Source organism: Primulina eburnea, chromosome 4 (genome assembly GCF_022965805.1).
Source record: "Primulina eburnea isolate SZY01 chromosome 4, ASM2296580v1, whole genome shotgun sequence".
Taxonomy (NCBI): Eukaryota; Viridiplantae; Streptophyta; class Magnoliopsida; order Lamiales; family Gesneriaceae; genus Primulina; species Primulina eburnea.
This window is the reverse complement of record NC_133104.1, coordinates 23,787,617-23,803,767: the sequence shown is the minus strand read 5'-3', so window position 1 is coordinate 23,803,767 and position 16,151 is coordinate 23,787,617. Positions and strand designations below refer to the sequence as shown.

The following is a 16,151-nucleotide window of genomic DNA, read 5'->3' as shown; positions in this document are numbered from 1 at the left end:
ATTCACTTGATCTTGAGATTTATTGATACCCCACAGCTTCTGATCATGCATTGCATTATATTGCATCTTGATGAATCTAATATAAAATAATTGTCATTTTAATTCTCATATGTTATTGATTGTATCATACTGGGTTTATACTCACCGGCATGTCGGCTACCTTTGTTTTTATGGGCTTGACGGTAGGTGAGGCGAGGCTTGGGATGCCAGAGTCCAGCTCCAGGCGAGGAGACACGAGTTAGAGTGGGATTCTCGGGTCTTAGGAGCTATGTGATGATGTTTGGATTTCTTTGGTTCACTAGTTTATTTTGGCATGTTGAAACTTATATTCAAACATTTGAGACAATTAAAATATTTTGACGATGTTTATGTGGATTTGTGAACAACAAATTATGTATTTTATTAAATCATTTGGTTTGTTACAATTATAATTATTATTATTAGATATCGGACCCGGGGCCCCACATTAGATGGTATCAGAGCGTAAGATATTTGGGAATATGGTAGATCGAGTCAGTTTGAATTGCTTGATCATGTGATATATTTGTTAGCATTTTTATTGTGCTATGATGTGAAATACATGATTTAAATTGAGATATTATATTGTTGAGCTTTATTCGAGAATTTTTGAGATTGTTAAGTCTCGAGAACCAGAGATGATTGATACAAGATTGAGATGATTATGATATTGTGATTTTATATGTGTTTGATCTATTTTATATCAGACATGGCTACTCGAGGTAGAGGTCGTGGTAGACCTAGACAGTACATACCAGTGGCACAAGATCAGGGCAGTGCTACTCATACTCAGATGGATATAACTCCGACTCCGATGGAGATACTGTTAGCCAGATTTCAGTCTTTGCACCCACCGATGTTGAAGGGTACCGAGAATGCATTAGAGTGTGAGAACTGGTTGGAGAATATAGATCAATTATTTGAGTATCTTGAATATCCAGATGATCGTAGAATCAAATTAGTTGTTCATCAGTTCTTGGATGTTGCTAAGAGTTGGTGGATAATGACCAAGAAAGCTTCAGAGGGTCGAGGTACGATTGTTACCTGGGATATTTTTAAATCTGAATTTTATCAGCGTTTCTTTCCTACCTCTTACAGGAAAGATAGGGGAGCTGAGTTTGCTAATTTAAAGCAGGGAAATCTGAATATTGAGGACTATGTTGCTAAGTTCTCGAATTTACTGAGATTTGCTCCTCATGTAGCATCCGATGAAGAAGCTAAGGCTGATCACTTCATAAATGGTCTTAATCCTGATATCTTTACCCTGGTTAATACTGGAAGGCCTAACACTTTTGCTGAGGCTCTTGATCGAGCCAAGGGAGCTGAAACTGGAATCATTAGGCAGAGAGGTTCTCAATATTCACAAAGACCCCAACAGCCACCGTTTCGACAGCAGTTCAGACAGGGTAATACTGGTGGTAACAGTGGCAACATAAGAGAGCAGTTCAAGGCTAGAGGCAAACAATTTAAGAGGCATGGCAGTAATCTTTCGAGTTCTAGTGGATCGAGACAGTCTGGTTCAGTTCAGAGTACTGGTTATTCGGCCCCGACTTGTGGTCAGTGTGGTGGTAGACATTATACCAATCAGTGTAGAGGAATCTCAGGAGCTTGCCACTTGTGTAACCAGGTAGGACACTATGCTCGAGTGTGTCCTAACCGTGGCAGTGATATGTCTCAGAGTGGTGGATTATCGAGACAGACACCTCACCATAATCGTCAGAACCATACAATTCACTCTTATCAACAATCAAACCGGTCAGATCAGAACCAACAGAGTGGTAGCCACAGGGTAGGACAGCCACCAAGACAGCAGGCTCGATTTTTGCACTCACTGAGGATGAGGCATATAATGCTCCAGATAATGTCATTGCAGGTAATTGTTTTCTCTCAGATTATCCTGCTTATGTTTTGATGGATACTGGTGCATCACATACTTTCATAGCTGAGCACTTTGTCACATTACATTCATTGCGTTCTATGCCATTATCATCTACATTATCTATTTCTACTCAACTGGGCAAAGTGATGAGGTCAACTGAAATGATATATGGTTGTGATTTTCGTTATGAGGATAATGTCATTGAACTTGATTGTATTGTATTGGAGATGTCTGATTTTTACTGCATAGATGGTATTGACATGTCGACAAGATACAAGGCTATTGTAGATTGTTTTCAGAAGGTTGTTAAGTTTAGACCTGATATGACAGATCACTGGACATTCTATGGTAAAGGTTCTCGAGCTAAGATTCCTTTTGTAATGCCCGAGAATTAATCACTGTTAATCAAGGATTATTGACTTATAATTTAACGTGATTACAAAAGGGCCAACTGAGACACGATTTAAGAGAATGTGCGGCTATTTATTTTGAATTTCAGCATGTGTTGCCGAAGCAACACCGCACCCGCGCTCAGGAAGACACCGCACCCGCGGTGCGAACAAGACCGCACCCACGGTCGTGCAATTTCAGCAAATAGATAAGACTGCCGAAGCATGAGCGCACCCGCGGTCGGGAAGCTACCGCACCCGCGGTGCGACGTGTTTTGCGAAAGAAGAGGCCACGTTTTGAAATCATGCAATGTATATATATATATATATATATATATACATATATACAAACGAAATTCTTCAGAATCCTCAGAATATAATCGAGAAAAGGGTTTGGGGAAAAGAGTGAAAATCCTTACGCCTTTTGTGAGAAATCCGTCCGTTAGATTTTAATTCCGACTTCGGTATCGAGTTCCTAGCAACGTAGGCTACAACTGGACGTAAGTTTTACTACGTTTTGACATGTTTTGAAATTATGATGTTGTTAGAATTGAATACACGTCATATATGTTGTTCTTGACATGTTAGACAGCGTAGAATCGAAGTCAGATTAAGAAACAGACCGATTATGGAATTGTTATGAATTTCAGAATGAAATTGACTAGAATTGATATCAGGTTTGTATGGTGGTTGATTGTAAATGTTTGGAATAGATATAGACTGATATAGTATTATCAGTATCGCCAGATTGTACTGTTGTACTGTCAGAATTTGATAAAACAGAGACATTGTGATTTGATTAGAATATTGATACAGAATATTGATATTGTCATTGCCAGATTGAACAGTGACAGACTTTGAATCAAGACTTTGATTGTGCCAGCTCGACAACAAGAAAGGTATAAATAAATGTTGATTCGGGATTGCACAACTCGAGTTAGGTTTGACTTGAGTTTCCCTAAATCACATACTTTATTTTATTGCATGGATATTTGCAGATTATCAGATTGATATGTTAATTTATTGACTTAGAAAAAAGTCAGAGTCCGAGTCTAGGGCAGATCAGCCTAGCTAGGGCAGAACCGCCGAGTCTTTCTCAGAACCGATAAGACTCTAGACTTACGGTGTATCGAAGAGCCTTAGATGTAGATCGACGTCTATCTCAGACACTCGATACAGCATACCAAAGTCTAAATTAGATTGGGATCCCTAGATTTGAGATAAGATAAGATTAGATCACGAGTCATTGATTCATGTAGTCAGACTAGATACATGTGTTGATGTTTGTTTATGCTTTTATATATGTTTTATATGATTGCATTTAATACATTGTTTATACTGGGATATGTGTATCTCACCGGAGTTATTCGGCTGTTGTCTTGTTTGTATGTGTGCATGACAACAGGTGGGACAAGTTCAGGGTTACAGAGGTGAAGAAAGATCGAGTTAGAGTGGAGACTACGGACTTGGACTAGAGATAGGGTTTAAACTCTGGATATTAGTTGTTGAACTTGAGTATGTATGATTGTATATTTTATGAGATTTATACTTTTATACTGATATGTATAGGAGTTTGATTCCATTACCTTCCGCATTTAAAAAAAAAAATTAATTAGACCCTGTTTACTATAATTGATTAATTAGTCCCAATCATGATTAAAAAGATGATTAGCGTCCGGGTCCCCACAACAGGTGGTATCAGAGCGATAGATCCTTTAGATTGAGATAGAAGAGGCTAGTGAGCGGGGTAGATTGAGGTTTTCTTTCCTGCTTTTGAATGCTAGTATGTCTTACTGCTTTATTACATGTTACTTGTTTGTCTGATTTGATATAGTAATATGTTTTATTGAGATTGGATCAGTACTGATTCTAGATCAGCAGTAAGATGATCAGAGGATGATTGAAACAGAATTGTGGTATTTGTTGCTAATCTATTTGATTATCAGATATGCCTCCGAGACGATTACCAGAACAGGGAATTACATCCAATCCTAAAATGGATGTCACACCGACTCCAATGGAAACGTTTCTAAAACGATTTCAGTCATTTCATCCGCCAACCTTGAAAGGCACAGAGAACGCTGTGGAGTGTGAGAGTTGGCTTGATGATATAGAGATGCTGTTCGAATCCTTGGAGTATACAGAAGAGAAGAGGGTGAAATTAATTGGACACCAGTTGCACGATGTTGCCAAGGACTGGTGGATTACGAGGAAGAGAGCCATGGAGCATAGAGGTACGAATATTACCTGCAATATATTTAGAACTGAATTTTTTCAACGATTCTTTCCAGTATCGTACCGAAAGGATAAGGGGGCGGAGTTTGCCAATCTAAAGCAAGGACAGATGAACATAGAGGAGTACGTGTCAAAGTTCTCCTCCTTGCTGAAATTTGCTCCACATGTGGCTGACAGCGAAGAAGCTACTGCTGACCAGTTCATCAATGGCCTGAACCCCGATATTTTCACATTGGTGAACACAGGGCGACCGAATAATTTTACTGATACCCTGAACAGAGCCAAGGGAGCAGAAGCCGGTCTGATGAGACAGAAAGGGGCTTCATTTGTGCCTCCAGCACCGAGACCACAGCAACCACCTCCCAGATTTGAGGGTGGCAGCAGTAGTGGAGGAAAGAAATAATTTTTGAAAGCCAGGGGAAAGCAATTCAAGAAATCTGGCAGTAGTTCTTCCAGCTCCGGTGGGACTGGACAGAGCCAGAGTTACACTGGAGTATATTGCAAGACTTGCGGAGGAAGACATGCTACTGAGCAATGCCAGGGAGTGACTGGTAGTTGCAATTTCTGTAAACAGCCGGGACAATTTGCTAAAGTGTGTCCCCAGAGAGGTTCCCAAAGATCGCAGGGGGCCGAGTCATCGGGATCAGCAACACAGACTGAGAGAAGATCAGCTACTGTTCATACATTTCAGCCAGCGCCAGCTCAGTCACAGCAGAGGACAGGAGGAAGCAAGACAGGTGGTCAGCCTCCGAGACAGCAGGCCAGAGTCTTCGCTTTGACAGAAGAGCAGGCCCAGGAAGCACCAGATGACGTGGTGGCAGGTAACTGTTCTTTATGTGGTTATCCTGCTTACGTATTAATTGATACCGGTGCTTCACACACATTTATTTCTGAACGATTTGCATTAAGTCATGCATTGCCTGTAGAGTCTTTAGCTACTGTAGTGTCTGTCTCTTTGCCTTTGGGGACGGGTTTGATATCCGTGAATTCGGTTAAACATTGTATGCTACAGTATGACGGGCATAAGATTGAGTTAGATTGCATCGTACTTGGGTTGTCTGACTTTGACTGTATTATCGGTATTGATATGCTAACCAAGTACAGGGCTACAGTTGATTGTTTCCACAAGATAGTAAGATTTAGACCAGATATGGTTGAAGAGTGGAAATTTTACGGTAAGGGTTCTAGATCGAGAATTCCTTTAGTATCCGTACTATCTATGACTCGATTGTTGCAGAAAGGAGCAGAAGGGTTCCTTGTATATTCAGTAGATTTACTGAAGTCGAGTCCAGCATTGGCAGATCTGCCAGTGGTACGTGAGTTTGCTGACGTTTTCCCAGATGAGATCCCGGGATTACCTCCAGTTAGAGAGATAGACTTCAGCATTGAACTGATGCCAGGTACATTACCGATTTCTAGAGCTCCGTACAGAATGGCACCAGTTGAATTGAAAGATTGAAGGATCAGTTGGAAGATTTACTGGCCAAGGGGTACATCAGACCGAGTGTGTCTCCTTGGGGTGCTCCAGTATTATTCGTAAGAAAGAAATATGGTTCGATGAGACTCTGCATCGACTATCGGCAACTGAACAAGGCAACGGTAAAGAATAAATATCCTTTGCCTCGTATAGATGATTTATTCGATCAGTTGCAGGGTTCTTCAGTACATTCCAAGATCGATTTGAGATCGGGATATCATCAGCTGAGAGTCAGAGATTCTGATATCTCAAAGACGACATTCAGAACCAGGTATGGACACTATGAATTTATGGTCATGCCGTTTGGTTTGACGAATGCTCCAGCTGTGTTTATGGGATTAATGAACCGTATCTTCCAGAAATATCTCGATGATTTTGTGATTATTTTCATCGATGATATTTTGATTTATTCAAAGAATATGAGTGAGCATGCTGAGCATCTAAGAACTGTGTTGCGAATTCTAAGGGCTGAGAAGTTATATGCTAAACTGTCGAAATGTGAGTTTTGGCTAAGACAGGTAGTATTTCTGGGTCATATTATATCCGGAGATGGGATATCAGTTGATCCCAGTAAAATGGAAGCCGTGATTTATTGGCCAAGACCGACATCAGTACCTGAAATTCGCAGTTTCATGGGTTTAGCAGGATATTACCGTCGATTCATTAAAGATTTCTCGAGTATAGCTAAACCAATTACTCAGCTGACTCAGAAGAACGCTCCATTTGTTTGGTCTGAAGAGTGTGAGACCAGTTTTCTGGAGTTGAAGAAGAGGTTGACCAGTGCACCGGTGTTGACTATTCCATCCGGTACTGGTGATTTTGTGGTTTATTGCGACGCTTCTCACAGAGGGTTGGGATGTGTGCTGATGCAACGAGGGCATGTTATCGCTTATGCTTCAAGACAGCTTAAACCACATGAGACTCGTTATCCAATTCATGATCTAGAATTGGCAGCCATTGTCTTTGCATTAAAGATATGGCGACACTATCTTTATGGGGAAAATTTTGAGATATATTCTGATCATAAGAGTTTGAAATATCTGTTTTCACAATCTGAATTAAATATGAGGCAACGAATATGGCTTGATTTACTTAAAGATTTTGATTGTGAAATCAAATACTAACCAGGAAAGTCTAATGCAGCAGATGATGCACTGAGTCGAAAGGTATGTTCTTTATCCTTATCGACGATTGGTGTTTCAAATTTGATAGAAGACTGCTGTTTGTCTGGATTAGAATTTGAAACAGATTATAGACCGTTGATACTTTATACGGTGCAAGTAGAACCAGAGCTGATTATGAAAATTAAGGCAGCTCAGAAAGTTGATCAGAATGTACAGAAATCAGTATCGATGGTTAGAACAGGACATTGATCGAAGTATCAAGTACGTGATAACATCTTGTATGTGAATAATCGTCTGGTGGTGCCGAATGTTTCAGATTTGAGACGAAAGATATTGTCAGAAGCGCACAACAATCGATTCAGTATTCATCCGGGTGGCAGAAAGATGTATAAAGATTTGAAAGGACAGTTCTGGTGGAAACAAATGAAGACTGATATCGCCGAATTTGTTTCCAAATGTCTGAATTGCCAACAGGTGAAAGCAGAAAGAAAGAAACCAGGAGATTTATTATAGAGATTGTCCATTCCTGAATGGAAATGGAATCATATTTCCATGGACTTTGTGACACAGTTGCCATGTTCCTCCAAAGGTTGTGATGCGATTTGGGTCGTGATTGACAGATTAACCAAATCTGCATGTTTTATACCGTACAAGATGACGTACAGATTTGACCAGATGACAGAGATCTATGTCAGAGAAGTGGTCAGATTGCATGGAGTGCCGAAGTCAATTGTATCAGATCGTGATCCTCGATTTACTTCACACTTCTGGCAGAGTTTGCAGCACGCTCTCGTTACGAAGTTACATTTGAGTACCGCATATCATCCACAGACCGACGGACAGTCAGAGCGGACTATCCAGAAATTGGAGGATATGCTGAGAGCAGTAGTGCTAGATTTTAGCACTAATTGGCAAGATGCATTGCCGCTTTGTGAGTTTTCGTACAACAACAGCTATCCGACGAGTATTGAGATGGCACCATTTGAAGCGTTGTACGGAAAGAAGTGCAGATCCCCTCTTTATTAGGATGATATCTATGAAGTGCCTGAGATTGGACCAGATATGATCAGAGATATGACAGAAAAAGTGAAGCTAATTCGAAAGAAAATGAAGGCAGCGCAAGACAGACATGCCAAATATCCCAATGTTCGACGTAGACCGTTGGTATTTGAGGCAGGAGATCGAGTTTTCTTGAAGATTTCACCTTTCAGAGGAGTTGTCAGATTTGACAAGAAAGGGAAACTGTCTCCACGATACATTGGGCCTTATGAGATCCTCGAGAAGATAGGAGATCGTGCCTATCGACTCGCTTTACCACCTTCATTATCTGGGATACATGATGTCTTTCATTGATCGATGCTGCGAAAATATCTCCCTGATGATTCTCACGTGATTCAACCCGACGAGACCGAGCTGGATGAGACATTGAGTTATGTCGAGAAACCGATATGGATTATTGATCGTAAAGAAAAACAGCTCAGAACAAAGATGATTCCTCTTGTGAAAGTTCAATGGACTCGTCATGGTGTTGAAGAAGCCACTTGGGAAACTGAATCTGATATGAGACAAGAATTTCCAGCATTGTTTCACTGATGTAAATTCTTATACAGTTATGTTTATACTCTTTATTGATACGAATGAGATGCCTGTGATTTCGAGGACGAAATCGTATCTTAGGGGGGGAGAAATGTAATGCCCGAGAATTAATCACTGTTAATCAAGGATTATTGACTTATAATTTAACGTGATTACGAAAGGGCCAACTGAGACACGATATAAGAGAATGTGCGGCTATTTATTTTGAATTTCAGCATGTGTTGTCGAAGCAACACCGCACCCGTGCTAAGGAAGACACCGCACCCGCGGTGCATGTCCAGTAGGGTAGCAATTTTTGAAAAACTGAGACCGCACCCGCGGTGAGAACAAGACCGCACAGCGGTGCAAGACCGCACCCGCGGTGCGAACAAGACCGCACCCGCGGTGCGAACAAGACCGCACTTGCGGTCGTGCAATTTCAGCAAATAGATAAGACTGCCGAAGCATGAGCGCAACCGTGGTCGGGAAGCTACCGCACCCGCGATTCGACATGTTTTGCAAAGGAAGAGGCCACGTTTTGAAATCATGCAACGTATATATATATATATATATATATATATATATATATATATATATATATATAAATATATATATATATATGTAATGCCCAAGAATTAATCACTGCAATTAACGATGATTGTTTTATCATTTCATGTGATTATGACGGGATTAATCGGGACACCGAGAAATGTAGTTAGAAATAAAATTATGAAAGATATGAGCATGCCAGACCGCACCCGCGGTAAGGGGAGGACCGCACCCGCGGTGGTGCTACGGGAATTTGAAAGAATCGATACAGTAGGATGACCGCACCCGTGGTGCTAACGCGACCGTACCCGCGGTGCAAGACCGCACCCACGGTGCTTACGCGACCGCACCCGTGGTGTTGCGTGTCTTGCGGAAAATGAACCACTTGTCTTGTTGCATGCGCGAAGTGTATAGATATATATAGATGCATGCAAAGCTTTCCTCAGAAATGAAGAATCGAGAAAAGGGGCAAGAGAGGTTCCGAAAATCCTTACGCCTTTATCTTTCAATCCGTCCGTCTGAATTTGAATCCGACTTCGGTATCGAGTTCCTAGCAACGTAGGCTACAACTGGACGTAAGTTTTACTACGTTTTGACATGCTTTGAAATTATGGTATTGTCAGAATTGAATGGAACTCATATATGTTGTTCTTGACATGTTAGACAGCGTAGAATCGAAGTCAGATTAAGAAACGGACTGATTATGAACTTGTTATGATTTCAGAATAAGATTGAATAAGAATTGATATCCAGATTGAGTGGTTATCGATTATGGGATATTAGAATTGATATCTGACTGATATGATAGGGCTGGATATATTAAGATTATGATGTTATGTTGTTGAAACAGAATTTGATTGAATTCTGTTTGTATCCAGTATAAATTGAGTGGTGTATTGATACCATACCCTCGATATTGTGATTGTCAGATTGATTATTGACAGGCTTTGAGTTCGAGACTTCGACAAGGTCAGAGTATTAGAAAGAAAGGTATAAATTAATGTTGAGTTGGGATTGCACAACTCGAGTGAGGTTTGACTCGAGTTTCCCTAAATCACATACTTTTACTTATTGCATTGATACTTGTAATTGATCAGACTTATGATTGTAGTTTATTGATTTATAGCTACTGTGTGATAAGATTGATATTTGTAGCCTATTGATTTATAGCTACTGCATGTAATGACTGCTGATTCGCTAGTCATTGACTGATTTGCTTAGATACTGACTGTATGTATTGATTACTGAGTCGTTGAGTCATAGGCTGATTCGCCTAGTCACCGACTGATTCGTCGGGTTATTGACTGATTCGTCTTATTATAGGCTGATTCGCCTAGTCACCGGCTGATTCGTCTGGTGATTGACTGATTCGTCTAAACATAAGCTGATTCGCTTAATTACAGGCTGAGTTGTCTGATTATTGGCTGATTCGCCTAATTACTGGCTGATTCGTCAGGTTATTGACTGAGTCGTCAATTCTGCGGCAGATTCGCCCAGACACTGATATATGAATTATATCGATGCCGTTTAGGGATTGATTCATTCCTATCGACTGAGATTCGATATAATACCTATATCCAGACATCGGGATCCCTAGGATAGAGTTGAGTCGAGTTTGAGACGACGCGTCAGTGGAGTCGAGTCTGATGATGACGCGTCGGTTGAGTTGAGTCTGATATGACATGTTGATTTACATTGTTTATGCCATTCATGATTATTGAATGTTTGATATGAATTTATGTTTCTGATTTGAGACATGTTATGAATACTTCTTATATGCTTTCGTATATGCTTTTATATGACTGCATGTTTACATTGTTTATACTGGGATGTTTATATCTCACCGGAGTTATCCGGCTGTTGTCTTGTTTTGTATGTGTGCATGACAACAGGTGGGGCTGGATCAGGGTCAAGAAGAGGATGAGAGAAGACGAGTTTAGCGTGGTGATTCCGGACTTGGTTTAGAGATAGGGTTAGACACTTGATATTAGTTGTTAAACCCTAGTTGAATAAATGTATGTTGTACAGGACTTGTACTTTTATACTGAGATGTATGTTCATGTTTAATATGTAATTTGAGTAAATTACATTACGTTTCCGCTTTGTATTTTAAAAAAAAAAAATTTTAGACCCTGTTTTATAATTGATTAATTAGTCCCAAAAACTGATTAAGAACATGATTAGCGTCCGGGCCCCCACAATATATATATATATACATATATACAAACGAAATTCTTCAGAATCCTCAGAATATAATCGAGAAAAGTGTTTGTGGAAAAGAGTGAAAATCCTTACGCCTTTTGTGAGAAATCCGTCCGTTAGATTTTAATTCCGCCTTCGGTATCGAGTTCCTAGCAACGCAGGCTATAACTGGACGTAAGTTTTACTACGTTTTGACATGTTTTGAAATTATGATGTTGTTAGAATTGAATACACATCATATATGTTGTTCTTGACATGTTAGACAGCGTAGAATCGAAGTCAGATTAAGAAACAGACTGATTATGGAATTGTTATGAATTTCAGAATGAAATTGACTAGAATTGATATCAGGTTTGTACGGTGGTTGATTGTAAATGTTTGGAATAGATATAGACTGATTTAGTATTATCAGTATCGCCAGATTGTACTGTTGTACTGTCAGAATTTGATAAAACAGAGACATTGTGATTTTATTAGAATATTGATACAGAATATTGATATTGTCATTGCTAGATTGAACAGTGACAGACTTTGAATCAAGACTTTGATTGTACCAGCTCGACAGCAAGAAAGGTATAAATAAATGTTGATTCGGGATTGCACAACTCGAGTTAGGTTTGACTTGAGTTTCCCTAAATCACATACTTTATTTTATTGCATGGATATTTGCAGATTATCAGATTGATATGTTAATTTATTGACTTAGAACAAAGTCAGAGTCCGAGTCTAGGGCAGATCAGCCTAGCTAGGGCAGAACCGCCGAGTCTTTCTCAGAACCGATAAGACTCTACACTTACGGTGTATCGAAGAGCCTTAGATGTAGATCGACGTCTATCTCAGACACTCGATACAGCATACCAAAGTTTAAATTAGATTGGGATCCCTAGATTTGAGATAAAATAAGATTAGATCACGAGTCATTGATTCATGTATTCAGACTAGATACATGTGTTGATGTTTGTTTATGATTTTATATATGTTTTATATGATTGCATTTAATACATTGTTTATACTGGGATATGTGTACCTCATCGGAGTTATCCGGCTGTTGTCTTGTTTGTATGTGTGCATGACAACAGGTGGGACAGGTACAGGGTCACAGAGGTGAAGAAAGATCGAGTTAGAGTGGAGACTACGGACTTGGACTAGAGATAGGGTTTAAACACTGGATATTAGTTGTTGAACCTGAGTATGTATGATTGTATATTTTATGAGATTTATACTTTTATACTGATATGTATAGGAGTTTGATTCCATTACCTTCCGCATTTTAAAAAAAAAAATTAATTAGACCCTGTTTACTATAATTGATTAATTAGTCCCAATCATGATTAAAAAGATGATTATCGTCCGGGTCCCCACACCTTTGATATCTGTTTTGTCCATGACTCATTTGTTGCAGAAAGGAGCCGAATGTTTCTTGGTTTATGCGATTGATATTTCAAGGTCAGTACCTAAATTTGCAGATATTCCAATTTTTAGTGAATTTTAATATGTATTTCCAGATGAAATTCCAGGATTTCCTCCAGTCCGAGAGGTTGAGTTCAACATCGAGTTGATGCCAGGTACACAGCCTATTTCTAGAGCTCCTTTTAGGATGGCGCCAATTGAACTGAAGGAACTAAAGGAACAACTTGAGGATCTATTGGATAAAGGATATATAAGACCAAGTGTTTCACCTTGGGGTGCTCCGGTTTTATTCGTGAAGAAGAAAGACGGGTCTATGAGGCTTTGTGTCGATTATAGACAGTTGAATAAAGCCACGGTATAGAATAAGTATCCTTTGCCAAGGATTGATGATCTCTTTGACCAGTTGCAGGGTTCTTTAGTATATTCTAAGATTGATTTAAGATCCGGATATCATCAGTTAAGAGTTAGAGAGGCAGATGTGCCTAAGACTGCTTTTCGTACCAGGTATGGGCATTTTGAATTTTTGGTTATGCCTTTTGGGTTGACCAATGCACCTGCGGTATTTATGGATTTGATGAACCGTGTGTTTCAACGGTATATAGATAAATTTGTTGTGATCTTCATTGATGATATTCTTATTTATTCAAAATCTGAAATTGAGCATGTCGAACACTTGAGAGTTGTACTGCAGATTTTGAGAACTGAAAAGTTGTATGCTAAATTATCTAAATGAGAGTTTTGGTTGGATAGAGTGGTATTTCTTGGACATGTTATTTCGAGTGCTAGTATATCAGTTGATCCGAGTAAAGTTGAGGCAGTCATCAATTGGTCTAGACCGACATCAGCTCCTGAGGTACATAGTTTTATGGGTTTGGCAGGCTATTCTCGCAGATTTATTGAAGGATTATCACAGATTGCTAGGCCAATTACCCAACTGACACAAAATAATGCACCATTTATTTGGTCACAGGCATGTGAGAATAGTTTTGTTGAACTTAAGAAGAGATTGATTAGTGCTCTTGTTCTGACTATTCCATCAGGTGTAGGAGGATTTACAGTGCACACTGATGCTTCACATCAAGGACTGGGTTGTGTATTAATGCAGCATGGCCGTGTGGTTGCCTATGCTTCACGACAGTTGAAGCCACATGAGTCTAGATACCCAGTGCATGACTTGGAATTAGCAGCAGTGGTTTTTGCCTTAAAGATTTGGCGTCACTACTTGTACGGTGAGAAATTTGAGATATTCACTGATCATAAGAGTTTGAAATACCTCTTTTCACAAGCAGAGTTGAACATGAGACAGAGGCGTTGGTTAGATTTGTTGAAAGACTATGATTGCGAAATAAAATATTATCCAGGAAAGTCTAATGCAGCAGCCGATACTTTGAGCAGAAAAGTATGTAATATTTCTTTGATCACTAGCAGTGTATCTGATCTAGTAGAAGAATGTTGTCTTTCTGGTTTGGATTTTGTGGTAGATATTCAACCTGTAAGAGTATTTATGATTCAGGCAGAGCCCGAGTTGTTTGTAAAAATTAAAGAGGCCCAAAAGTTAGATCAAATCATTCAGAAATCAGTTGAACTCGTCAAATCAGGACATCGATCAGAATTTCAGGTCAATAATGAGGGTATTTTGTTTGTGAATGATCGTATTGTAGTTCCTAATATTTCAGAGTTGAGGATACAGATTTTGCGTGATGCTCATTGCAGTAAATTAAGTGTACACCCTGGAAGTAAAAAGATGTACAATGACTTGAAGAAACAATTTTGGTGTAAAAGAATGAAATCTGACATCGCAAAATTTGTATCTCGTTGTTTGAATTGTCAACAAGTGAAAGCAGAAAGAAAGCGACCAGGAGGTCTTTTGCATAGCCTTAAAGTTCCAGAATGGAAGTGGGATCATATCACCATGGACTTTGTCATGAAATTGCCAAGGTCGTTGAGGGGTTGCGATGCAATTTGGGTTATCGTTGACAGATTAACTAAGTCTTCATGTTTCATTCCTTATCAGATGACATATAGGCATGATCAGATGGCCATATTTTACATCAGAGAAGTTTTGAGATTGCATGGTGTACATAAGTCAATTGTATCAGATCGTGATCCCAGATTTTCTTCTTATTTTTGTCAGAGTTTACAAGAGGCCCTTGGTACTCGTTTGCATTTGAGTACAACATATCATCCTCAGACAGACGGACAGTCAGAAAGTACTATTCAGACATTAGAGGATATGCTGAGAGCTGTAGTTATGGATTTTGGTATTGGTTGGCACGATTCATTACCACTCGTCGAGTTTTCTTATAACAACAGTTATCAAGTGAGTATTGGAATGTCACCATTTGAAGCACTATATGGCAGGAAGTGTCGATCTCCTCTGTATTGGGACGATTTATCTGAAGCACCAATTGTAGGACCTGATATGATAAGAGATATGACAGAGAAGGTGAAATTGATTCAGAGTCGTATGAGAGCTGCTCAGGATAGACAGGCTAAGTATGCGAACATCAGGAGACGACCGTTGATTTTTGAGAAAGGTGACAGAGTTTTTCTGAAAATATCTCCTTTTCGTGGTACAGTTAGATTTGGAAAGAAGGGTAAATTATCACCAAGATTCATAGGTCCGTATGAGATTTTGGAACGTGTTGGTGATTTGGCTTATAGATTAGCTCTTCTTCCTGCGTTATCAGGTGTTCATGATGTTTTTCATGTGTCCATGTTGAGGAAATATCATCCAGATCCTTCTCATGTACTTCCACCCGATGAAGTTGAGTTAGATCAGAATTTGAGCTACATTGAGAGACCGATTCAAATTCTAGATAGAAAAGATAAGCAACTCATAAATAAATTGATACCATTGGTTAAAGTACAGTGGAACAGACATGGTGTCGCGGAGGCAACTTGGGAATTAGAAGATAAAATGAGACAAAAATATTCTATTCTCGGTTTTATTTTCACTATTGATCATTACATCTTAGACTTGAAAGAGATGATTAAGTTCGAGGACGAAATCTATTTTTAGAGGAGAGGAATTGTAATATCCAAATTTTGATATAATATGGCAGTAGTTGTGATGGTTCTTGGCTTTACGTTATGGTATGAATGGTAATGATGTTATAGAATGGAATAGATAATGGATGGGTAGGATCAAAGGTTGAATTTGAGCCAAATAGGTAATGGAAGTGCAGAAACGGTATGAAAAATGTGGCAGTAGTTGTGGTTTTTAGCGTAATGTTTTGTATATTGATCCAATTGATGTGAGGCCACTTTCATTAGAAAGATAAGACATAAGG

At 39.3% G+C, this 16,151-nt stretch overlaps 2 protein-coding genes across 2 annotated transcripts; both read left to right on the top strand.

Annotated features, from left to right (window-relative positions):
• The first annotated feature begins 727 nt into the window (after positions 1-727).
• On the top strand, positions 728-14,876 carry LOC140830133 (uncharacterized). Its single transcript, XM_073193416.1, has 6 exons — positions 728-1,700; positions 1,961-2,251; positions 12,954-13,133; positions 13,737-14,050; positions 14,372-14,796; positions 14,873-14,876. The coding sequence occupies exons 1-6, from the start codon at positions 728-730 to the stop codon at positions 14,874-14,876; spliced, it is 2,187 nt and encodes a 728-aa protein (XP_073049517.1).
• A 449-nt stretch (positions 14,877-15,325) lies between these two features.
• On the top strand, positions 15,326-15,880 carry LOC140830132 (uncharacterized). The gene has a single exon (XM_073193415.1). It carries the CDS (start codon positions 15,326-15,328, stop codon positions 15,878-15,880), a length of 555 nt encoding a protein of 184 aa, XP_073049516.1.
• The last annotated feature ends 271 nt before the right edge of the window (positions 15,881-16,151 follow it).